The sequence below is a fragment of the Gracilinanus agilis genome, chromosome 5 (genome assembly GCF_016433145.1).
Source record: "Gracilinanus agilis isolate LMUSP501 chromosome 5, AgileGrace, whole genome shotgun sequence".
NCBI lineage: Eukaryota > Metazoa > Chordata > Mammalia > Didelphimorphia > Didelphidae > Gracilinanus > Gracilinanus agilis.
In genome coordinates, this window is record NC_058134.1 from 268,351,334 (window position 1) to 268,377,745 (window position 26,412).

The 26,412-nt window shown below is 37.3% G+C and overlaps 1 protein-coding gene across 2 annotated transcripts in view; it reads right to left on the reverse strand.

Moving 5' to 3' along the window:
• Positions 1-4,923: 4,923 nt before the first annotated feature.
• Positions 4,924-26,412, reverse strand: part of RAP1B (RAP1B, member of RAS oncogene family) — a 55,191-nt gene continuing 33,702 nt past the window's right edge. For both annotated transcript variants that reach the window (XM_044677394.1, XM_044677395.1), the window contains exons 2-8: positions 23,902-23,988; positions 22,376-22,444; positions 18,512-18,568; positions 16,677-16,817; positions 7,952-8,095; positions 7,250-7,365; positions 4,924-6,244 (exon numbers count right to left, since the gene is read on the reverse strand). In XM_044677394.1, the coding sequence (XP_044533329.1) occupies positions 7,279-7,365; positions 7,952-8,095; positions 16,677-16,817; positions 18,512-18,568; positions 22,376-22,444; positions 23,902-23,958 (555 nt within the window). In that variant the 5' untranslated portion in view covers positions 23,959-23,988 and the 3' untranslated portion in view covers positions 4,924-6,244; positions 7,250-7,278. The remainder of the gene's footprint in view (positions 6,245-7,249; positions 7,366-7,951; positions 8,096-16,676; positions 16,818-18,511; positions 18,569-22,375; positions 22,445-23,901; positions 23,989-26,412) is intronic.

A 26,412-nucleotide genomic window follows, 5' to 3' on the forward strand; every position in this document is an offset into this window, starting at 1 on the left:
CTTGTGCCATCTTCAGAAAAGGCCTCCTCCATGGGATGACCTTCTGTTACCATTTAGGAACAGGAAGAAGCTGCCGGAGATCAGTCTGCTGTTGACTCGATCCTACAGAACCCAGCGCTGTGGAAGGACACCTAAGAGCGTTTACATTAAATTCAACAAACTTTTTATTGAGGACCCGCAGATCCGAGTGGCCGCCTTGGAAAGTTTACAACCCGCTGGGAGTCACGGGCAAACATACACAAATAAACCCCAGGGAGCTGGGGGAGGGGGAACACAGAGGCACAGCTTGGGGGGGGGGGGGAGTCAGACTGGGGTTGGGGGGACCTCCAACACCACACACTTCATTTGCACTCGTACCCAGATACCACAGGAAGACAGTCGGAGAGATCCTATAAAGATTATTTTTAGACGTTCTACAGAGACCAACTTGAATGGACAAAAATGGCGGCAGGGAGATTAGAGGACCACGGATCATCTTTGCTGCCACCTAAATAATAACCCTCCATTCCCCTATTTAGAACTAGAATTTTAGAGCTTGCTGGGACGTTTGGTCACTAATACAACTTTCTCAATTTACACTAAAAGAAGGGAAGCCCAGAGGATCCCTTTGCTCCAGGTCAGCCAGGGATGAGCCAGCCATCTGGCTGAACAACGCCACTCAGTGTTCATTCCGTCACGAGGGCATCAGAAAGGACTTTTTATTAAGTTATGCTGAATGAAATCGAGAATTACAAAGCTCTCTCTTTTCAGTCCTCAGAACAGATCCATCCATCAACATGTAGAAACTTTCCTGATCTTCGCCAGCACACTCAGGGTCCCACCAGCGTCTCCCGATCACGCTGGAACAAAGTCAAGAGTTCCTCCAAATTAAATGGTTCACAAATGTACAGTTTGGAGTCTTGTCTCAACACCAGCGGCCGCTGTATTTCCCTTTTCAAAGACCGAGTAAAAGAAACATTTTAAAGTTGAGCTCCTAAACAGATTTCCTGCAGGCAGCCCACAGCACTTCCCTCATGCCAGGCACTAGGAATCTGACTCGGCTCTTAAGGAGCTTTATTTCTGATGGAGAAAACAGCACATAAGGAAACTGGGTACATAGATGATCACTGAGGGGGAGCCTCAAGACAGCTTTGCACACGAGGGGCAGGGGACAGGAAGAGGTGGAACCAGAAATATGGCAAAATTTGTGATGCCTTTAAAGCTATGCGGGGGAAGAGGACAGAACATTCCAAACACGCACTCAGCTGTTGAGGAGGCACAGAGGAGAGAGATGTTCAAGGCCCTCTAAGCAGCCCAGGGTGGTTAGACTATAAAACACGGTCTCAGACCACAAAGTAGGAAGAATGCCAGAAAGATTTCTGTTGGGTTCTAGAGGTTCAGAGGGTACTTAAGCTGGAGAGTGCCATGGTTGGGAGAGACTCGAGGAAAGGGGGGGGGGGGGTGTCAGGCAAAAAGGTGATAGCAATAATCTGGAGGAAGCCTGAACTGGATCATGGTTTTATGAACAAAGAAAAAGTAGATACAAGAGATAGTAAAGTAGAAACATCAAGGCTTGCCAAGGGATTGGCTATATGAGGAAAGAGTAAAACAAAAAAGTTAACGAGAACACAAAGGCTGTGGCACTGGGTGACTTTTGGAAAGACGGATGAGATGTACAAGAGGTAGCAAGAGAGGTATAATGGGGGCTCAGAAGAGCTGGAGCTATCGATGTGGGAAACACTGAACAGAGAGAACAACTCCAGATCACCGAGCTACTAAAGTGAAAAGAGAAGGGTATCATGAGGAGAAAGCCTTAAGGGACATCCATGGACAGCAAAGATGGTCGAGAGGTTGGATCACCAGATGGAAATGGTCAACAGTGTGACATGTCATAGATAAGTCAAGGAGGACTATTAGAGATCTGGCAATGAAGAGATTGTTGAGAAATTTGGAGGGGTTGGTTTCAGTGAATTGAGGTTGAAAGCTAGAAAAAAAAGAGGGTTGAATGAAGAATTAACTGTAAAGGACGTTTCTCAAGGAGCTTGGTCAGGAGAAGAGACATATATTGGACAGTCAGACCAAATGAGGATTTCTTTTTGTTTCATCTCCATGTCTACTTGATGACAGACTGTGGAAGGTGCGTGACTGAAGAGTAGTCAAAGGACAAGGCAAATGGACTGGTGTGTAGAGGAGAGTTGAGGTTTACAAAAGGCAAATATAAAAACAGGGAAAACAGGAGAGTGTGCAGGTATGAGGGCCAGGGAAAGAAACAAGGGAGAAAGGAGATTATAAGGATGAAGAAATGAGATTAAGCAAGTAAGAGCACCAAAAACTGTGACCAGGAAAGGGTATTTCAGAGTGCACGCAAATAGGAAAGAATTCCCGTGGGTGACAGAAAGATCATGAGTATGATCCCGTATGCAGGGACCAAGCAGCCTGAGAACTATGAGGTCAGGTATTCAAGGGGCCATCAGGACGTCTGCTGAGGCCCTCCACAATCTGAGCCAAGAACTGAACTCACTAAGGAAGAATAATGTCCCAAGTGACATAAAGAGTATATAATAGCCAACAAAACCTGAAACGGGTAACAAATTTGTAGTGAACCTCAAAGGAGAGGCTGCTTAGTAAGGTGGTGAAGAAATAGTCTATTTATAGCACAATATGCTAAGGAGCAATATGACTCTCCTCCCAAGACCACTGAGTTGAGCAAGATTAAACTGTGTAACCTGTACTGGCAAGGGTATTGAGGAAACCAGTGGGGTTGGGCTTGACTCTTTCTAAAGGCCAGAAGATATAAAGAGGGAGATAAAAAGTTTCAGATGAAATCAGATGATTAATTGTGGAAAAGGCATTTCATAGAGCACAGTGGAAGGGGTGGGCAGATCTGGAGAGGGACATTGGCGCGTTAGAATTAAGGTGGACAGGCACAAGTGAATGGAAGATCAAGGACCATCACACTAGGCCACTTGTAGCTGAGTCTAAATAAGTCAAATATGATCACAATTATCACAGAAAAACTACAAAAATAAGTTTTTGTAACTGGATGAAGATGACTTTAGAATTAACTCCCTGATACTGTAATCTGGTTCGAGAAAGGCTTATTATTCCAATGTAAGATAGTTGAAAAAGTGCGACAGAAAAGCTTATGCCCTTTTAATATTTTCAATATTTAAAAAGGAGATGAAACAGGATAATTAGAAGTTAAATTCACTTTATAACACATTAAAAAGTACTTATGTTGCATCTAAAGACTGCATGTCCTCCAAGTAAAGAATTTTATAACTCAAAGCTTCTCTTAAAGAGCTCACACTAGGCAGAATATCTACTTTGTTCTAACAACAAAAAGCAAACCTGGGACAAATGAATTTTACTATTTATAAACAATTAAAAAACTTTATAGCAAAAAAATTTACTCCTAAAAATTGAAGCTACTACTCAAGTATCCCTTAGGATATGTTCTGAATTGGTATGCTTTTTTCTAGCCAGTAGACAAATAATTTGGCATTTTTCCATTTGTCTCTAGGAGATGCCATCACAAATAGTGATTAGCATTCTTAAGCTTCAGCTAGTGTGTGGTATGGAAGATAATAGTACTTTTTACCAAACCACAGATCTAGTACTATTAGCACTTTATAAAAGTTTATCTGGAGTGTGTTGCTGATTTTCCCACATCCTCAACCAATTTAATGAAATATTTCCTTAATAGTAGTAATTATCCTTTGGGTATCTAAAAATGTAAGCTGTTATAAATACTCACAGATGATTTAATGAACTAATTAATACTTCATGAACACGAACTTTTCTTTTCCACGAGCCTATTTTTAGACATTTCTACCAAAAAGCCCCCTCTCTAAAACCCCAAAATAAACTAAAAAACCCCACCTCACTGTATAGTTTATTCTAACAAAATTAATAGAAAAATTACCACTTGAAATCAATTCAACTAAGTAAGAACCAAGTGTAAGAAACCAAACCCATGTTCTTCCTGGACTTTTCAGTAGTGGAACTTTTTTCTGGTATGGCTAAGGTACCCAGGGGGAAAAAAAACATAGTATTCAGTTATCATGGTAGTAGGTTTTGATCAAAAGAACACTAGTTAGAAAAAGGGGGCCTAAGATGTCATCTGCTCTCTCTAACCAAGCATCTCTTAAAGGATTAGGAAACCAAGACCCTAATATGAGTTGAGTTTACTTGGAATACATAAATTAAGAAAGACAACCGTTACTCTTCCCAATCAGAACTGGTTTTCTTTTTAAATTTCATCTTCTCAACTTGTCCCAAGTTGATCCTATTTTTTTTTTATTAGAACAAATTATATTTCTTAAATCAGTCGGAAGACCTTCTTTTGGCTGTAGGATGTTTACATGGTGCTCATCTTTTGATCATGTAAGAAAATATAATACAGTATGTAGCTTCTCTGGACTATTTTAATAGAACAGATCTGGAGGCCTTGTCTAAAAAAGAGCTTCTTCCCATCATTAGGAGCTGATATTCTTAAGAGTCGACTGCTATGAAGACTTCAGATTGCAGAGCTTTTTGCAAATGGGCAACAAATTACAGTGCATCTTTAAGACAAAGAAAAACTTGTTTCCATCTTAAAAGAAAGCAGTACATTATGTTCACTTCATTCGAAGATCTTTATAACCACAATATGCTAAGTATAATTTCATCCTATATCAAAACAATAAAGTAACATGAGACAAAAGTATTTACCTCTTCCCCATGCTCTGAAAAATAACTGCTGAACATAACCAAAAGGTGTACAAATAAGTGATATTGCTTGAGTTACAAAATGCTTTCCCCGGGAAAGTTCTAAAAGGTGGCAATGTGGCTACTCAAATATAAGCAAAATATGACATCTTCCATTCAGAATTCTTGCCATTATGGAGAACTTGGCTTGCTCAAATGTTAAATTATGAAACCACACTGTGCGGAATGCACCCATTACATTTAAAAAAGTTAAACCCATATTTATTTACTAGCACTGTTAAAACATTACACAAAACATTCAAGTGGCAGATAATTATAATGCAAGCCCTTGCATGGCAATCCAAATTTATTGAACTACTGATGCTAAGTTATACAAAATTGCACCACTTTAATTAAGGCTTTTAGTTTACATTTGGCCACCTCAAAGTAGTTGTAACATTAGGTTGGTCAATTTAAATACTGTGGCTCCCTGTTGGATATACACACAATCTTTACACCCAAACGTTAAATGCATACAAAGCAACAAGGCATTGTTAAATAAATCAGCAAAAAGTTAGTTACTGCAACTTAGGCCCTGTGACCAATTACACATGATTAAAATTACTTCCCACATTCACATCCACAGTACTCTTCCACCATTTAACATCTCAACCAAAACGTTACACATGTGAAACAATCACTAACAGGCAAAAGTACTAAACCTGCATATTTGGTATTGCAAATACACTTATGCATGAGCAAGCAAGGGATTCACAGTGAGAATCTACAGCTGCAGAAGCCTGGAAATGATTTACAAAATTGTTAAATCATTAAAAAATTATCTGAAAATATACACTTCTTGTTGTAGACCCCCACTGTACACACAACTATAAACATTGTTCCCTATGTAAACAAAAAGGAAACATACAATAAAAGATTGAAAAGTCTGGACATTTCCTTCCCAACAGATATTAAAGGCAACGTCTTTTATCTAAGACATTATACTGAGAGGACTATCTTATTTTTAAAGACAAGATCACTGTCTCCACAGGTTTTTCAAAAAATTAAAAAAACTATATAGCTGTGTTAATCAAAGCGCTTTTGTACAATGATGATGACCTTGTATTTCTTTAAAAAAAATTACAATAAGCTACAAATATCAAAGAAGCAAGTTATCTGGAGTAGTCTATATAGGAGCTCTTTGGACTTTCTTTTTATTATGCTAAAATAGTGGTGCTTTTAGGATTTACATTATTGTACTCTCCAATAGAAAGCATGGGGTGTGTTAAAGTATACAGTACACCATTTTCATACATGTACAACATTGGTGGATGAACAATGTCTCTTAGCAATAATACTGGATGTAGCCTCTGGTTTTACCAGTTGCATACTCAGACTATTATAAGTAAAAATCTCTTGTGACACTGCAAAGTGATTAGAATGTGCAAACTGATATAGGAGCTTTCATCCACTTCTTAAAGGGTACCACCACAGGAAAGTCCGCTTAAGATGTTGGTAGATTGAATAAAGTTGGAATGCTGCTGGCACTGTTGAATTGGGCAACAGTTCTTCAGACCTGAAAGAGTGAAGAAATGATCTGAAAACACCTTGAGAAAAATGAAAGCCCTAAGGATTACATTAAGGTAGGTGACTAAAACCATTTCAGCAGCCTGGATGTGAGAATGCTATCCTTTTTAATATTTTTGTACCGATGATGTCTGTAGATTTAATATGCAAACTCCTGGGCAGTTTTTTCCTTACTTTATTGTCTGATTTAATCTCACTGTTCGTTGGCACTTTAAGTTCTCGGTGTGGTGTAGAAATAAATCTGGACATGTATTTAGGAGACCTGGCTATACTACTACCTGTATGACCTTGGGCAAGCCAACCTCTCTGAGGCTTTGCTTCCTCATCTGTAAAATGAGGTTCTCCATTTCAGCTGCTTCATCTGCGCTGACATTGATATTGATAAGATGTCCTATTATCACAGCAAATAGACGGTTTCGAGTATTTTATATTTTAAAAAGGTTGTAGTCTATATTTCCTGACATTTAACCAAGACTGTAAAAATTTATTTAGGATGAATAAACCTAACAAAGTATCAAAGAATGTGAAATAACATAGGACAACACTTGAGGTTATTCTCCTAAAGCACAATTAGCTATAGAACATACTCCTCCCTCAGTATTATTGAAATGCATATAACTACAAACTCAACAGAACATCAGCAATCTAAGTGACATTGCTGCTGCTGACCCAGAGTCATAAGGTAAAGTATAAATTACATGTTTTCTACATAAGAAATCACAGAATTATAGAATTTTAGGAGGATTTCCAACAACAGTTGTGATGCTTGATGGGTAAGCTTCAGTTGGCAGAGACCAACTTATGCCTTCCTCCTTTATGAACTGCTAGTTGGGACCTTTAGATATAGTTTTGTTCTGCTAGTGAAACACTGAAACACCACGCTAGTTTAATGATCATTGTTGAGAACAAAACTATTTTAGTTTGTTTTTCAATGTAATAGTACTTTAAGAAATTATGGTTGAAATACGAAAGAAGTATCACACACAGGACGTACCTGGCTCAGAGCTACAATGCATCTGTATATTAAAGCAACTGACATGATGACTTTTTACGTGCCTTCCCAGGCACTGGAGTTTTTCTGTTAATTTGCCGGACTAGATCATAAAAGATCTGCAAATACAAATTCAGTTGACAAATGTAAAAGAAAACAAAGCATGATTTATTCACCCAATGACCTCAGAAAACAAATGCATTTTAAAAAAACCTTGTGAATGTAAAACATAATTATAGCAGCCAAGTTTCTCTGATTCTTATAAGACATCATATGGAAGATTTCCCATCAGAGGATCACAGATTTGGCTTTTTAAAGGGGTTTAAGGATTGAGGTCCTTTTCTTGATGCTTCATTTCAGTATGAAGAACCTCCACTCTCAAAGGCTATGCCACAGAAATAGAAATCTGTCAGAACTGACCCAGAAGAGTTTGATGCTGCCAGAAGACAGGCCTTGCTAAATTCAGAAAGGCCCATCACCAAGATGACCCCAGGAGAATGAATGTTTCTGGCCAAACTGCTTCTTATCCTAAGTTACCATTTGAATTAGCAGAGGAAGAATCCACATTAACAAATCACAGTAGATTCTAAAGTACTGAGATGTAAGGAAGGAAAAATCCTAAAAGGCTCTACAAATGTTCCTGGTATTTTACAGCCCGTTTCTCCCTCACATTCAGATCTTCAAAAATATAGACACCAATCTTACCTCATTAACATTTATCTTTGATTTAGCAGAGGATTCTAAGAAAGCACAGTTGTTCCATTGTCTTGCTAGGTTCTGTCCTTGCTCTTTTCCTACAACTCTTTCATCTTCCAAGTCACACTTATTACCAACAAGAATCATTGGCACCTGAAAAACCATTTTTGAGAGATTTGTCAAATGGAACCCAACAAATACCAAAGGAATGAAGATCTCAAAGTTTAAGTCTCTAAATTTTCAAATCTTAAGTTTAAACCAAGAAAGTATAAGATTGTAGCACTTTCAGATAAGCAAGCACCTAGGTCATTCTCTGCTTTTTAGATGAGGAAACTGATACCAGAGGTGGAAATGATGATGTCTTTGACATCACACAAGCAGTAAGTAGCATAGTTGGCAATCCTATCATTTGGCAAGTTTTAGAAGTTGATTTATTTTTTATCTGGATTGTAACAAACTAAAAACTTGAAATTGTACTGTGTGTTAATTGACTTAATGATAAAAAGAGCTACTTAAGTTTTTGATTGTCATTAAGATAATGTATTTATAGCATACCGTATAAATATTAATTACAAATAATAATTATCCAAGCATCTTTGTTAATTTTTCCTTTCTCATTATTTACATTAATTTTATTTACCTAATAAGTCATAATGGCCATTCATTTTTCTGTTGCAAAAGACAAGAGAAAAAGATTCCTGTCCAAGCTGGGCACCCTTATTGCTAAGGCCTATGTACAGGATGAAAAGTGAGTGGGCAAAAAAAAAAAAAAAGCCCTTTTTCTGTTCTGCTGCTCTGTAAGACAGCTGGAAGAAATATAACCAGTTTCAACATGAGTGTGGCTATTCCTTTCCCCAGACAGATGCAGATGCACTGTCTTATTGTGGCAATTAGTGTTTTCTCTCTCAGAAAAGAAAAAATCCTCTCTGGCTGGAATAGTGGACTATGTCATGTATCAAGGCTATGCTTCAGGAACATTCATAGTAGTTCATTCATTCTTGAGCCTAAAGGGAAGAATTCGACTTAGTGTGTGCTAGTATACTCATGCATACTTAAAATTCTTATGATCTACTAAGAAAATTTAGAGGGATTATGTAATAGTTAGTAAAATGATAGGAAAAACTACCCATTTCAACTGCCATCCCATGTAAGTGCTTGTGTGTTAATACTTATTAAACTAAGTCTTCAATACACAAACAAGAACTATCAGCACACCATTCACAAATGCTGGAAGTCTGTTGCTCTGATGGAACCAATCTACATATGGAGAATGTGGGCTCAGCAGTGGAAGAAAGGAGGGATCTGTAAAGAATAGGAGCATCTTATACTACCTTTTGGAGTCCGATGCCTAGACATGGTGGACCTGCTAGTGTTTGTGACCTTTGTGATGAATAAATCCGCCCTCCCCATTCACCAGTTATTCATATACTCACATCGCTAGAAATTAGAATTTGGGTTAGCAGAGCATTTTCTCCCAAGAAAGCTTATTTTCTGGTAAGGGGAGACAACACATACAGGCAGTTTCTAGCCCCAGTGTCCGGAGAATGTGGAATTAAGTAGATGGCAATCCGCTACCCAAGGGCTTCTGAACTTTCTTTGCCGGGTCTCTGAGCAGCTGGCCACAAGGGCTGGCGCTAAGGGTGGCAGAACTATAGCTGTCCCACACTATCTCACAGTTCACTTATTGCTGCTTCACTGTATTGTAGGATTTTGCAAATGAATACCATATTGCACACAATGGAAACGAAGCCACTTTGCCAATGTGAAATTGTACACAGCACAATATTGGCTGATGGAATGAAAGGCGACCGACCACAGTGCTTTGTTCTGTATCCTGAGCACTGATGGGCTCAGTGGCTGTAGCATGGGTCTATTGGCTCTCCTACTACTGCATGGATTTTCACCTATCTGGGGTCTCTGGAACGCAACTCCTGCGACAGGTGAGGGATCACTGAACTCTTGACCAAGCTCTGAAGGTGATGGGGGTCATCGATGCTTTAACTCTGCTGACAAATACTACCTTCTTTCTGCTTCCTGTTCAGCTTGCCTGCCTGTAGGTGGCAGGTGGTTTTGGTGGGATGAGGGATCTCCCCCTTTGATGATAGTGCTACGGGTCAGAGGAGAAGCTGTTTCTGGGGCTCTTGGGCTTATGTGCACAGCAGTGGCAGTTGGTCAGTGACTGGTGTTGGTAGGCCCTTTTCTCACAAAGTTTGCAAAATTTGAACTGAAAACGGGCTTACAAAAATATTTTAAAATTGTTTTTTGACTGGCCCAATGCCCAAAAGGGGAGGAAATTCCTCTTCCTCTTAACATTATTCTGTGCCCAGAGAAGGGAGGAAACTACTTCCTTCTATACTGCATGGTCTTCCTGTTTCTAGAAGCCAAGTTCAACTGCTTCATGGATTAAGTAAGCTTTTGCAGGTTAGCCCCGAAACCCAACCAAAATTTATAACATCCTTTCTTTGGTGAAAATGTATTCAGAATCTTCACCAAATGACGTGACATTTTCTTTCACAACACAATTCTTGAAGATTGGAGATTCCGCATCCCCTGGCCCTAGCAATCTGCTCTTCTGTAACTTGCTAGGATAAAATTGGAACCTATGCTTTAAAAAACTTACATCCTGGACAAAAGAACCAAAGATATTTTGAGAAGAAATCAGTAGAATGTAGTCATTTGAGAAAATAAAGATTCAAATTCAGCTCAATAGTAGAAAAGGCTTGCATAAGCTACAAACAAACAAAAAACCCAGTTCACAAAGTATATTGGAACTGAGGGGGTTAGAGGCTGCATTAAATGTGAATTCAACAATTTTCAGTCTGTCTTTTAGTATAAAAATCCAAGATTATTTTCTAAGGACTATCCAGTGTCTAGCAACCTGGACAAATCAGGTAAAAATTAGGTAGGTCTTAGAAATGAATGAGAAGCTTGGTTGAACAGTATATCCAATAAAAAATGAAACATTAGAATGTGAAAATGAAAACCAAAATTTCATACTCCCATTTAAGTTCAAGTTTGCTCCCAACTATCTCCAGTATATGGTCCATACCATATTAAGTATGAGGTCTTATTCTGTTTTTGGCTGATCTCTTGCCCCTAATCAGATCAGCTTTCCGTCTACTTCTCCCCAGCACCACTGCAATTAATTCAATGCTTCTCTGTCCTAGTTCATTCTTCTTTGCTTTTGACTCCTTTATATGCTGAATTGAATGAATGTTCAAAACATTCCTGCCTCCATGCTGTAACTTCTATCTAAAGATATCACATCCCTTAACCATTTTCTTAGTAATGGAAATGACTCTCTCCAGGGATGTTTCCACTTGACCAAAAGGTGAGTAGGGGAAGTTGTAAATATTGTACTCCATAGCTGTTCCAGTATCATTCCTTTACTACAAATATTCAGTAATTCTTCCTATTTCAAGATCTACTCTCCTCCAACTATTCCTGTTGCAATCTTTTGCCAATGCCACTTGTTTCCAGGCCATTCTAATTTGTTATTGCTTCAGCATGTGGGCCACAATCTCCCTCTCTACCTCTATATTATGCTTCTCCTTAGGGTCTTCAGTGTTCATGCTGGTCCATTTTTCTGCTTCTCTAGTTTTACTAGTCTCTACTCCTTGTCTTGACCCATTGCTCTGGACCTTTTATTATTTCCAGTCTACTAAAGTCCAACCCCAGTTAGTCCTAAAATTTAAGTCTCCACTCTTGCCTTGTTTCCCCCCCTTTACAAAGTTCTGGTAAATATAATCTCACAATGAAATCCTCAGTGTTCTTTAGCATTCACAAAATCTGAGTTGGAAGGGCCTTCACTGCCCATCTGTTCCAACTAAGCATTCCCTATACACCACACCTGACAAACAACTCTACCGAGGGGGAATCCATTACCCACTGAGGCAGTGAATTCAATTTAGATGGCTCTAATTGTTAAGCAAACAACTTCTACACATCACACCTAGTTTTTCTCCACTTAAAGATAAACAAGCCAAACACCTCTTTTCAAGTGACAGCCCTTCAAACATTTTCAGACAGCTGCCATGGCATTCTCGAAGCTAAACATTCATTCTTTCTGATCTACTTATTGACCCCTAAAACCTATATTTTTGGCTCACTCTTCTGGGCTTCTTATGCAAAGTTCTTCCATACACCTCATTTCTCGAATTGACTTATCCCACAGTCTAGGATTTTTTCTAAATCTTTTCTCTTCAAGACTATCATGGCGGGTGGGGGGTTGTTTGCGGCGGCAGCCAGCTGGGTGGCTCAGTGGATTGAGAGCCAGGCCCAGAGATGGGAAGTTCTGGGTTCAAATCTGGCCTCAGAAACTTTCTAGCTGTGTGACCCTGAGCAAGTCACTTAACCCCCACTGCCTAACCCTTACCACTCTTCTGCCTTGGAACCAATACATAGCATTGATTATAAGATGGAAAGGAAGGGTTTTAATCATCATCATCATCATCATCATCATAAAGACTACCATGGCTTTCACACAAAGCAGTCCATTTACTTGCCAACATAAACCTCTCAACATGCTGAAGAGAGGATATTATTCATTCTGTCTTCTCCAGCAGATTGCCACATTTACTAGCTCCAATCTTCTACTTGTTTTCAGTTTTCCCAGTCTATAGGTTGCTCTCCTACTGTCTACAAAACAGCCCGTGCTTTCCATTCTCACCCCTCCCCTTAATCTGATCTGTACATTATTCTTGTTATTCTCCTATGCTAATCTGGGTGATATGGCTGTCTATACTTAAGACTCATCTTCTCTCATTCTCTTCAACTCTCTATAGTTTGAATTTCTGACCTAATGATTCAACTTAAAATTTGCTCCAAAGATATCAATGATCTGTCTAATCTAATGGTCTCCTCTCAAGCTGCATTCATCTTGTCTTTTATGCACTCTTTGATACAGACAGTTCTGGACAGTCTTGTCTTTCTAGGTTCTGAGACTTAAATATTTGGATCTACTTATTGACCCCACTACAGCCCATATTTGTAGTATACCCCTATTTTATTGAAAAGACTGAATGAGCCCATCCACTAAGAACTCCATTTCTCCAAAGTTCTCAGCCATACTATCTCCTGAATCAATTCTCTCTCTCCTGGTTCTCCTATCTGTCTGAACACTTCTCAGTCAACGTATTAAAAGACCACTAAGTGCAGGTGTTTCATTAGTTTCCACGGATGAAGTTATCACCTCTATGCAGATGATACTCAGATCTACTTGTCGAGCTCTAACTAATCATGACTTCCATTTGTACAATTCCAATTGCCTATGAGACATCTCAAACGGAGACTGCATAGACATCTTAGACTCAACTTGGTATCTTTTGTCCACAAACCCTTTCTTCTAAGTTCCCTATTAGTGTCCAGGATACCATTAATGTCCAAGTCATCCAGATATCCTCTTAGACACCCCTCCCTCCACATTCAAACATTTCCCAAGTCCTGTTGTTCCTACCTTTGTAACTTTTTCTCGTCTGCCTTGAGCCAGGACCCTGGAGGCCTCTATCATTACTCAAATTGCAAAAGACTGCTGTGACTACCTCAAATCTCTTCCCACTTCAGTGCAGCCACCACTCACTCAACTCTCAAACTGACCTTCCTGGCCAAAGATCTGACCCCTTCTGCTCACCTATCACCGCCAGGACCAAATGTAAAAACCCCTCCCTCTTAGTGTTCGCATACCTTAATTTTCTTCATGTACTTAGCAATTAGTGACAATGAGCCTTTTGGCTATTCCTCCCACAAGATGCTCCGTGTCTCCTAATCTGGGCATTTTCACTTGTTGATGCCCATACCTGGAATTCTTTTCTTCTTCATTAGTATCTTTTCTCCAAGATTATGTCTCAAATATCTTAGCACCCTTAATCCTTCCTTGTAGTCCCCTCTGGCTGCCTTTCTGGACTTTAAAATCATGCCTTCTCTACTGTGGGCTATCTCTGAAACTTCTCTCAGCGCCTGGGAACTCATTGTCCTAGAATAGCCTATCAGTCCTACGGCCAACTCCCCCTGAGGCCTGCCCCTTTTCTCCAAAGCCATGCTACTTTCTGGACTCTTATTTTGTGAGGAGGCTTAGGCTGGCTTCACTTCAAAAACATGCCTTGATGCCAGGTGCCTCCCCAACACCTCCCTTTGGCACTGTCTTCCATCCTTATAATGTCAGCCTTTTTAGAGTAGGAAAGGTCTTTCTTTTTGCTTGCACTTGTATTCCCAGTGCTTGGCAGATATTAAGCACTTAATAATTGCTTGTTTTCTTCCTTCCACTGAAACTTTTTCTCCCATAGACTCATTTCTATTTTACTATTAATGAGTGGTACTACTAGTTTCCCAGGTTTGAACCTTAATATGAAATCTTCCCTCTTCCTTTGCCTTTCATATCTAATCACCAAATCTGTTCAATTCTACCCCAGCATTTGAATCTAGTATTTATCTACCACTCCACTACCATTTTCTTATTTAACGATCTGGTCCTGGTCCCCTCAAAGACCTTGCTATAAACAGAATGCATGTGTAGTTCAGTATAGTATTTTAGACACTTCTCAGTCTTATCTCATAATTCTCCTCACTCACCTACCTCTTGTTGTTTTACGCACATATTTCCAGGCTCTTGCCTGCTGAATTCCTAGGAACACCAATTCAAAGCTGTTTCTTCTAGGAGGTGATCCCTCCAGTTGTAATTATACCATGCACCCCTCACTCATACCTTGCATACAATAATTACATCGTCTCTACTATTTATTGTACACATTATGAGCTAGTACTCGTTTAATCGTCATTAGGAGTAGTGGTATTGTAGCCAAAGGTCTTATTCCAACTAGCCATTGTGCTTCATGCCCCACACATGAAGGTGCCCGATGATGTAAGTTTTGACCTACCGAGAGAAATAATTACACCACCTCAGCTGTGAGAGACAAACAACATTTTTTGGGTTTTATAGAATTCTGCAATTATGAGATGTGATAACACCAAATAAGTATTCATGATAATAGAAGGGCCAACACAAGCATTTGTGCCAGGTAAATTTTCAGTAAAAACACAAAATGTTAAACTTGTTTTTAAGAGTAAATAGAGCTTAGTGTATAGGAATGTGAAAGAGAAAAAAAATGGTGTGATAACTGGATAGTGAATGAATTTTCTGGGGAAACAAGACCTGCTTTTTAGTATCCAATAATTCACACCTAACTAGATGCTTTATTCAGGAATAATTTCAGGTAAAACACATTTAAAACTAAACAGATGAATGCTAATATGAAATGAATAGAATAGCAAATTTCTATGTAAGTAGTGCTTTTTAATGTCTAAAAAATGTTTTATGCACCCTTGATCTTTACAATAACCCTATAAAATACAAATGAGGAAACCAGAGGATCTGCCCTTGATTTTGCAGAGGGGGGAATCAAACCCAAGTGTTTTTTAAGTATAATATCTTTCACACAACATCATCATGCAAAGAACAGAACATTTTAGCCCACTAAACCTTGATGTGATTGGAAGAAAAACTTTAAAGCAAATTGATTCCAAGAGTTAATCTAAGGCTCATTTCCTATACTTGGTGTTAATTCAATACCTTTCTGTTCTGACACACCTTGTAAAGTTTATAGTGCGTAATATTCGTTGAATCAATAATTTAACCAATTCATTTTGGCTTATACTATCTTTAAAGCTATCTTTCTTTATAATACTCCTAAAAATAAATTTTCAAAAGATGTCAAAGCCAAGAAGAGTCAGAGTACACACAAACAGGAAGTTAAAGGGGATTTAGAGGTTTAAAGAAAGCCAAACTATAAAGTAATTATTGATAATAAGTCAATAGAACTTATGTCTAACTGTGCAGATTTGGTATATCATATAGAAAATTAAATTTCAGGTAGCTTTCAGATAATGAAATAGCTTAGCTTTGGAAACAAATATAAACTTAAAATAAATCTACAAATAGGACTATAAATTAAATAGTTGGAAGGGACTCTAGAAGCAAATGAATCAAACTTTCTATTTCACAGATAACAATGGAAACAGCATTTATATAGAATTTTCATGCTTTATACATGTTACTTTTATTTGATTCTCTTAACTATAGAGCAGGTGCTAATTAGAGATGAAAAAATCAAAACAGAGAGATTGGGTAACTTGCCCACAGCCACATGATTAAACATAGGAGACAAGATGTGAACCCAGGTCTTCCTGACTTCACACATCTACTGCTATATATCCTGGTGGTTTTTAACTCTTATTAAACTGAACAAAATATAGATCAGTCAAAGGAGTGATAGTTGGGTCCTTTAGCAATTTAAAGTTTGTTGGGGGGGGGGGGGTGCAAGACATCAAGATTTAATCTTTCTCCTATCATGCCTAAGCTTACTAAAAAAACCTGTTAACCTGGAATTTAAGTGAAAGCCCAAAGTAAAAGCCTTTTAATTTTTTGTATAGTCATTATTTTAAAAGTCAGAATGTTAAAACTTATTTTAAAATATTGAGTTATAATTTCAGTTATAAAAAGGTCTTGCATTGATATAAAAATTCATTGAAGTTTATTTTTAAATGAAGAAGAAAACAAAGCTCATATTTTGCCTCTTTTTTGGGGAGAAAACTTGCTACAAAATTCCTTATTACTCTGGCTATCTTGGTCTTAAGAAATGGCATTAAAAAAGCCACCAATGCTAATATTCTTTACAAATAAAGAGAACAATTTACCATAGATTTAAAAATAAAACTGTAACACATTTGGAAACCATCTTACATCATCGGTGTCTTTAACTCGAAGTATTTGCTCTCGAAGATCTTGTAAATCATTAAATGTGGACTGTGCTGTGATAGAGTAGACTAATGCAAAGCCTTGCCCATTTTTCATGTACAAATCTCTCATTGCTGTAAATTGTTCCTATAGTGATGGGGAAAAAAACAGTTAAAGATAATACTTTCTTCACAGCTAATCTGACAGTTCTTGAGTTATCAATAAAACTGCACTAGTCACTACAACTGTGATCAGATTATACATATGTTTCTTTAAAATCTCGGAAAATTGATTATGAAAGAATTAAGCATGTTCTAGACTAGGAAGAAACCTGAATGGGGGAGGCTCTCCTGCAAATATCTTATGTCCACAAGCATTTATTTTAAATGTAACTATAACTGCATATCATTAGGAACAAGGAAACTTGATTATGATATTTAAATATCTGATACCTGCTAGGTGTCAAAAATCTAGTAAAAACTATTCCTAAAGACTGTCTTGTCAGACACCAAAAGCCATCACCCAAAGACCACATTTACCACTGCACCTAGATAGAAGTACAACTCTATTCAAAAGAAATAAAAAATCCCAATTAATCAAGCAAGCTCTTGGTATATTACATGAAAGGTAAAGTAGTCTAGTTGATAGATTATTAGATGCCTGTTTAGATAGGTACTTGCATCTTTGAAGGCACAGTGAGATGGGTGGTATGAGTATTATTTCTCTATTTGACAGATAACCAGGACCACCAATGCCAAATCCAGTACTTTCCTCATCCTATCCTAACACTTTCAACTATACTACACAAATGTCTAAAATCTATTACATTACCATTTTTAAGAAAAAAGATAACTCTCAAATTATACTCACTCAAGACTTAGATATTCCTTATTTTATAGATGAAAAACTAACAGGTAAAAAGTAGTTATGTGATTCAAACTGTTTGGGTCTCCAAAGTCCAGTGCTCTTACTTCTGGGTATTTTCCATTTTAGTAAAATGTATTAATTAAAATATGAAGATTTTTTGTTTGTTTGTTTCTGTTCTAGCACTGAGTGACCCACCATCAGAACAAAATATAATAGGCAGTAGTTTGAGGCACAAAACTCAAGTGATCTGCCTAGGGTGGAGTTCTTAAAGCTAAGGAATCTGTGATCCTGCTTTTTGTACATTTTGATAGATGAATTTCAATATAATTGGTTTCCTTTGTAATCTTGAGTATTTTATGCACTCAAGAACACTGGTTTGAGAATAGGTCCAGGAGTAAACCTGCCTAGCAGAAGGGACCATGACAAACACACAAAAAAGCTAGTCTAGAGCCATGTTGGCGAACCTATGGATGCGTGCTAGAGGGGGTAGCCCCCCCCTCCACTGCCCCTGAGGACATTTCTCACATGACCCACTCCTCTGCTCAGTAGCCCAATGGGAACACTTTCTCCTTCCACTCTGGGGTAAGGCAGGCGAGCTCCCATGTGGTGTGAGGTTTGTAGTTTGGGAACTCAGTCTCTAAAAGGTTCTCTGTCACTGCACTAGGATGTTGGCCAGTATAAGAGGCAGGATTTGGATCCAATTCTTTTTGACACACAGACTCTACTATAGCATGCTGCTTCTATAGGAGATGTATGAGGAAAAAAATCTAGGAATAATAAGAATCTTTAAAAACCTCAGTGCCCTGTTTTAGGACATTTGACTATTTTAATAAATGGCTAGAAAGAAAAGCAGAGTGGCCTAATTGATTTCTTCACAAAGAGTTCCTGCTGGTCTGCACAAAAACACTACCCAAATGATTAAATGAATTTGTTTGAAATGTAGACAAGATTAAAGACCAAAACAAAAACCATACCGTTCCTGCAGTGTCCAAGATTTCAAGCATGCATTGTTGAGCATCTACTTCAACTTGCTGTTGGAGGAAAAAAATCCCAAAACCATAAGTTTTATGAAAACTATCCATATATGATAATAAAGCTTTAAAAAAATTAACCATTGTGGCAGCTAGGTGGTTCAGTGGAGAGCTAGGTCTAGTTAGGAGGACCTGGGCTCAAATTTGATCTCATACACTTCTAACTGTGAGCTCTTGGGCACTTCATTCAACCCCAACTGCATAGTCCTTACTGGCCTTGGAACTGATGCTTAGTATCAATTCTAAAATAAAAAGGGTTAAAAAACAAAACACGACTCAAATATACGCCAAGTGCATACTACGTGCATGACACTGCTCTGGGGGCTGTCCTTGTTGTCAGAGAACTATCAGAGTAGATGACATAAAGTAGATAGAAGCATCTACAAAACAGATAAAAGGGGATAGGAGCGGGATGTCGCTATATTTTTCTAATTAGAAAGTTAAATAGTGGCAGAAATGTCAGCTGAATAGTTAGACCATTTTTTAAAGGTGGTAGGAAGAAAAACATATCATCAAATACAGTATCTCCTCCTTTTCAGATTATGTCCTCTTTTGATCTAGGGTGAGCACATAAAAATTCTATCTATAAACATAATTAAACAACAGTTAAAAACAAGGGGGAGGAAAAAGAGGACAGTTGCTAGGTAGTACAAGTCCCAGATAGTCACTAATTGTAAATGATTTGTTAATACAGCATAAAGACAACAAATAGCACAATCTACTTCCAGTAGGAACTGCACCCCATTTAGCTATTATACAGCTTAGAAGGCATCATTTTAATTGCTTTAGGGATAACATATGATATTTCCGTATTTAAAGAGCTAATGAGAGTTCAGTTAACCATTATTGGTATTTCTGATGGACTTCTATTGATACTTTGAAAGGAAAAGCTACCTAAACACCAGGATTGGGAATAAATGTAAAATAATTTTAAAAAGTCACTCAAGCACTAAAGCAATGTTTTTCATTTCTAGTTCTCACCACTCCAGAGCTAATTGTGTTTATGCAGTGGCATGGTCTTTTGTTTTGTGTGTGATTTAAAAATTATCAATACAACTTTGTACAAGAGAATCTAAGGAACATCACAGAACTTCCCTGGGCTTCAGTTTCCTCATCTATAAAATGAGGGAGGTTGAGCTTTAAGCCTATGAAGTCTGCTTTATGGCACTCCAACTCTTCTTAATGAGAGATTGTGGGCAGATTCCTATCTTTTCCTCCTAAGAACCTTAAGAAAGTTCCTTCCCATCCCCAAGGCAGATCTTTGATAGAAAAGGAGTCAGCCAGGCAATAAGCAGCAGCTACCTAATGAACCTCACTGCTACCACTCCTCCTCTTTCTCCCTGGCCTGGAGCAGCTATACAATGAAGAGTTGATATAAATGTTTTCCTTGACTTATTTACTCCTTCAGCAAACATTCATTAAGCACCCCTATGTCTGGTGCTGTATAAAATAGCTCAATGGGATGTGCTGGACAATTCCTGATAACAGCGAACTGTGACATTTACTACTTCATGTTGTACTGAGAACTCATTGTTTAAAACTGGTGAGGATTCAGAACTTTGATCACCTAGCAATTGTCCCGGCCAAAATTAAACTCTTCCTGCCTTCAAGGAGCTGGCATTCTACTGGGTGTGTACATATGCAAAAATGTCAAAGGGACACAAGACAATATGTATACATTTAAAGCAATGTGAACTAATTTTCCAGGGGAAGAGAAGGGCACAAAATCGGCTGAAAGAGAGCAGGGGAGGTAACATATAGGAGGTGGTACTTGAGCCTGGAAGAAAGCTAGAGATTCTGTAAGGCAAAGGTGAGGGGGCCTGGAAACCCTGATGAATAAATAATTCTTCACACTGCTTCGAGGCTGGCCATTTTTTCAGGGGCCAAGAAAGAGAGGAAGGAAAACATATCGAATACAATATTTCCTCCCTTTTTTTTTAATATGATGTCCTCTCTTGATCTAAGCTGAGCATATGAAAACATGTAATGGTAAACGTGGTGAGAAATAACTGTCTCTCACCACCAACTGCTTAAAGATATCTAAATATTATTCCTAGGGGGTAGCTGGGTGGCTCAGTGGATTGAGAGTCAGGTCTAGAGATGGGAGGTCTTAAGATTCAATTCTGGCCTCAGACACTTCCTAGCTGTGTGACCCTGGGCAAGTTCCGTCACCTAGCCTTTACCACTCTTCTGCCTTGGAGCCAATACACCGTACACCGTACTGACTCCAAGATGGAAGGGAAGGGTTTAAAATAAATAATACATACATACAATTCCCATGTATTGGTGTAATGCAGACAACATAGGAGTATTCCAACTATTTAAAAGCTAACCAAAACCAAAATTTCCTCATTAAAAAAATTATGAACACACAAACACATACAAAAGTATTAATGTGCACAAAGCAGAGATACAAAGAAGCTTCTAAATGAAACCTTGAACCTTCATTTCATACTGTTTTTTTCTTTACAAAAGCATATAGGCATGCCTACATGTTACTCTCACAGCTGCCCTGCTTGTCTATGTTCTCTTCCCTTCTTTTCTAGACATTATCCTCCCAAATTAGAAGAAAAAACAAGCCCACTTGTAACACATAAGCAGTGTCAAGCAGAATAAATCCAGAGTAGCCACATCTAAAATGTGTTTTGGCACTGTGCATCCATCACGTGGCCAGGAGAGGTAGTTCTCTTCACCACAGGCTTTCAGGAGACTGTGGCTGGCTGTCACAGCTGCCTTTTCTACGTTGCTGTTTATGTGTATCATTTTTCCTCTGGGCTCTGCTCGCTTTACTCCTCTTAACCCAGAATGCTCTGAAATCTCCTCTTTGATCAGTTCTCTCCTATTCTACCTCATAGGACTGTGTTTGGCCATTCCTGAATTATATAAGAAGTCATCTAAGGCACACTGAGACACAGTTATTTGCTCTCCTTTCTTTTCCCCATTAATAAGTTTGTTTTGTTTGTGACTGTTTCCTTCCCAACATTCATCTTCCTCCCCAATCTTGCTTGTTTCCCTGTTGGGTTTGACATATTTCTGTGTGTCTTTGTTCATTTCAGATGGTCATCTGACACTCATTCTACCACTATTGCCAATCTGTATATTCTGATTTTCTAATGCTCTCTGGAGATAAAAGTTTTTCTTTGGTCTCTTCTAGTTTTCAGAGAGCATACTTCTTGGTCAAGTTAACGACTTTCTCTTCTAAGCTATTTATTCTCCTAATTATTTCTTAAAGGACATTTATCTCATTTTAAAAATCAACTCTGATATGCTTTCCTCATAATCGGGGAAAAGAAAGCTTTATTTAAAATCCTTTACTTAGGATCTCACTCTAAGTACCCATGCCATAATTTGGACTTTAGGATAAGTCAATGTTATTGATTTCTTGTACTTCACTTATAAAAATAAGAATAAGAGTTAATATGACATTTCTGTGAAGAAAAATTTATCTTATTCAGTGAGAATCAGTTCCCAAGAATGTTCTTTGTTCATCTAAACTTTTAATTTATTAAATAATTAAACATAAAACCAGAACCAAATATATTTTTTTAAACCCTTACTGCGTATTGGTTCTAAGGCAGCAGAGTGGCATGGACTAGGCAACAAGGGTAAAGTGACTTTCCCAGGGTGATACAGTTAAGACATGAATGAGGCCAAATCTGAATCCAAGACCTCCTGTCTCTCAATCCACTGAACCACCTACCTGCTCCCTCACCCCTCAATCAAATATTAACACTAAGTTATAAAGCAAAATTATTCTGAAAAATGTCATGAAGGCATTTTTAATTATCAAATGTAACAACTTCTTACCTTTCTATATGAATCTTCTATCGTAGGATCATATTTTTCAACAAATATTCCTTGAACAAACTGTACAGTCTGTGAAACAAATAATTCAATCAATTAACTGAGTGTCTATTGTGTGGGGGGAAAAACACCATAGAAAGACAAAAAGGAGAAGATCTTGTCATGTAGCAAAAGAGACAAAAGTATTGCATTAGCATCTATGAAATAAAAAATCTAGAGAAATGCATTTGAGGAGAAATTTGTCACAGAAGAGTGTATAAATGGAGATTTTTGAACCTTGGACTGCATCCCCCATAAGTCCCTTAGTATTTCCCATAATTCCCTTTAATCTCTCCTGTGCTTCCACGTTTGTATATAGTTTGCTGTCACTCCTCCTTCTTTTTCTTTTGCTTTTGGAAGCGGGCTGGTTAGTAACTTTTAGTTATTTTTTGGGTTAGTGTATTATTAAGAAAACTTTATTAAAAATATTTAGTTATTGAATATTAATTTTAAAATCCAGTAAAGCAAGTGGTCGAACCAAGGTTTTTTTAACCCCAAAGCCAATGCTCCTTTCACTGAGCCTAGACAAAAACTTCCCAAAACTGTTGCTTAAGGAAAAAAAAAAAAGTTAAATACTAATATGTATCACCCCCTTCTGGATATGTGTGTGTGTGTGTATGTATGTGTGGTGTGGGGGATTTAGAGATAGAAAGAAGTGATTTCTAGGAGTAAAAATCACCTTCACTTAAGGACCCTCTTTTTCTCAAACAATTAGCTTTTAATGGGCACATAGATAATACATAGTATTTAACTGCAAAGTTAGGAAACAGATAAGGAGAGGCAGTGGGATGCACTATTACCTATTACCCTATGGGATTTGTGCTATTGTGTTTCTGTTTCTTTTTTTAAGTTAAAAAAAAATGTTAAAAGTGTAACTTTATTTAAAAGGTGATTTCACAGACTTTCAAAAGCGAAAGTCACATTCAAGAAACAATCCTATAATTTAGTACATTTTTATTCTACTGGTATTGGAAGACATTAGAGCAAATGTGTATGGTTCTAAGGGAGAAACGTTCACTTATACTATAGGGTTATGGACCCAATTCTCAACCTCCACCCCTTGCTTAGGTTAAACTTTTAATGTATAAAACCTGAGTAAATTTTCTTCCAGTAACTATCCCACCACCTCCCATGACTAAAGATGAACCATCTAGGCGTTTATTTCTAGGCCACTTGGTTCTCCAAGTCCATGCAATTTTGATACAAAGCTTCCTTTTGAGCATAACAAAAGTAAGTGTAAAAGCAACGTGAAACTCATGCAAATATTTAAAAACTATTCAAAAATAAATTCAGAGAAATCTGTTATTCATATTCTAGAATTAGCCAAAAACTTAATCTGACAATAACTAAAACTAAATGGTAAACAAATGGAAGGGTTAAAATGTAATGTTAGAAATGAAAACAAACATAAAAAGACAATGCTCTAATCCTAAACATCAAAAGATAGTATTTCAAAATCAATCAGTTCTAATATAAGCAGATCTACTCACCAGGGCAGACTTTCCAACACCCCCTGAGCCAAGAACAACTAGCTTGTATTCACGCATGGTGGATGATTGTAGCCAACACTTCAGTATCTAGAATACAAAATTGAGTTTAATAACACACACAATAATTTGCTATTCCTTTGTAATTTGGAATAATTTTAATCAGTTTCTTTACTGAAGATAAAAGGACACGAAAAAAATCTCTTAACAGCAATAAAGGTTATGAATTTTGGGTCTTGATGGAAGAACCAATGGAGGGAAAGAACTTACTCTATTATGAAAATGATTCTAGCGATTTATCCCTACAATGATGTGCTGGTTTTGGTAGACAAAAATGAAAAGAACTGATTACCTATGGAATTACACCTGTAGTAAGTATTTTTAAACACACAAACCACTTTATTTGCATGCAATTTCAAACAAGATTTTAGTTGTTCCATTAATTAATCACAAAGGTCTTTCAAATCTGTATAACCATTTACAACTATTTTGCATATTATCCTCCAAATATCATTGCTATTGTTAACAATTTCAGGCAGCACAAATATTTCTCCTATTTTATTAATAAAGCTTTTTGGGGTATACTGTCAATCATACTTAAAAACAAACATAACTTTGGATTTAAAGTATTTGGGGAAATGATCTTGCCAATATATTCAAAGTGCCAATTAAAAATTTCAGATTTCATGCTATGCACTGCTAAAAAAGTAAACATAGAGGTTTTAAATTCAAAATAAATAACTTGTCTTAAGTTGTTTCCATAAAAAAAAAAGTTGAAGGTATTTTTATTGTTGTCCCCACCAAGGGTGTAATAGTGGAGAAGTTTATTCTTTTGTATTTGTCAAAATTAACATTGAGAAAAAGAATGTGTATTATGTCCTTTTAACTTCTGTGCAAAGATTATTTGAGAACTTATGCATACTTAAAACATTTGTCATATTAATGAAGTTTGTTTCATTGAAAAAATGTGGATGAATTTAGGTTGGAGCTGTCCCTGAAAATATATCTCTGGGTTCATTCTTTCCCCAGCCCTACTTCCCCCTTTAGCAAAAATCATGGCTTAAGGGAATACTGGCCCTGGGGGCGAGGAGATCTGAGTTTCAAGTTCTGGTTTTGCCAAACCTGTGTAAATGTGGGATAGTCGTGATTCCCTATGTCTCAGTTTCCTTATCTGAAAAGGAATCTGGAATAGAATTTTTAAGCTCTAATATTCAATAGTATCTATGCAAACTTTCCTGGGTCTCCATCTCTCCTCAAAATGTATGAGAGCAGTTAGTTATCAAGAGATATGTAAAAGAAACAGAGGGACAGAGAAAAAAGAAAGCAGATGACAAAAATATTGCAGAGAATTTGGATGAACGAGTAAATCTGCAGCCAAAGCCACCACTGTCAATTCAGTTCTTTGAAGCTCCTTAGCTTATGACCCTGACTCTCTTAACTGACAGCATCTGAAATGGGAAATCAGTGGCCATCTAGTTCAATCCAGATTTGAAACCCATTCCCTGTACAAAATACTGATCACCAGTCTTAGACTGAAGACTTGAACTAGCAAGTTAGCTAGTAAGAACTTTTTTCATTATACCAGTAATTTTCATTATATCCTTCATCTGCCTATTTCCAACTTCTAATTTGTTTCCAATGACCCCAAAGCAAACTCCCTTCCTGGACCTCACCTTGGTTTTTTTATCTGAAAAATACATGAGAGAACTGGGACTAAATAACCTCTAAGTCCTAAATCTATGATCCTAAATTAAATTTTTCCAAGTGACAGCCCTGAAAATATTTGAAGGCACTTTTTAGTGTTCTAGGTTTTTTTAAAATTTATATTGATTTTCCACAAAAATATTTAAAATGATGACCTAGAATGGGATTTGGTTTAAAGAGAACTACACTCAGCCTAGAGGTCAGTTAACTATACTTTAAATTTGGGCAATCCATATTGCTTATTTCTTGTGTTAAAGAATTAACCACTTCTAGAAAAGTCCCTTCAGGTCAGTTTTATGCCCTACTATGATCCTACTTTTCTTCAAAACTTATTCAATGTATATTATAATTTTATACATAATATTTCAGTTTGTTCAAGCAAATTCATACTTGTTTTATCTTCTTCGACTAGATTACAACTCCTGAAAGGCATTTTTTTCTCATTCCTTTAAACTATTCAATATCAAAGTTTAGGTAGTTCTTATGTTCTACATCACTTATTTAATGAATTTAGAACAATGAATATTTCAAAACTGCCTGAAAAGGGCATTTTCCTTGGAAAAACTTACAAAAGTTTTCTAGTAAAATAAATCAAAATTTGTGGATGTTATGAATTCTAATTGTTGATATATTATTTTTTCAAAAGGAGAAGCAATGTGGTTTGACAAATCAAGAATTGTATGTGAAGTCAGAAAGAGCTAGTTTAAAATTCTGCCACATACAGTTTCTAGTTGCATGATTTGGTAAATCATTTAATATTTGTAGGGTTGTTTTCCCATTTAAAAAGTAAATGGGCTTCATGATCTACTT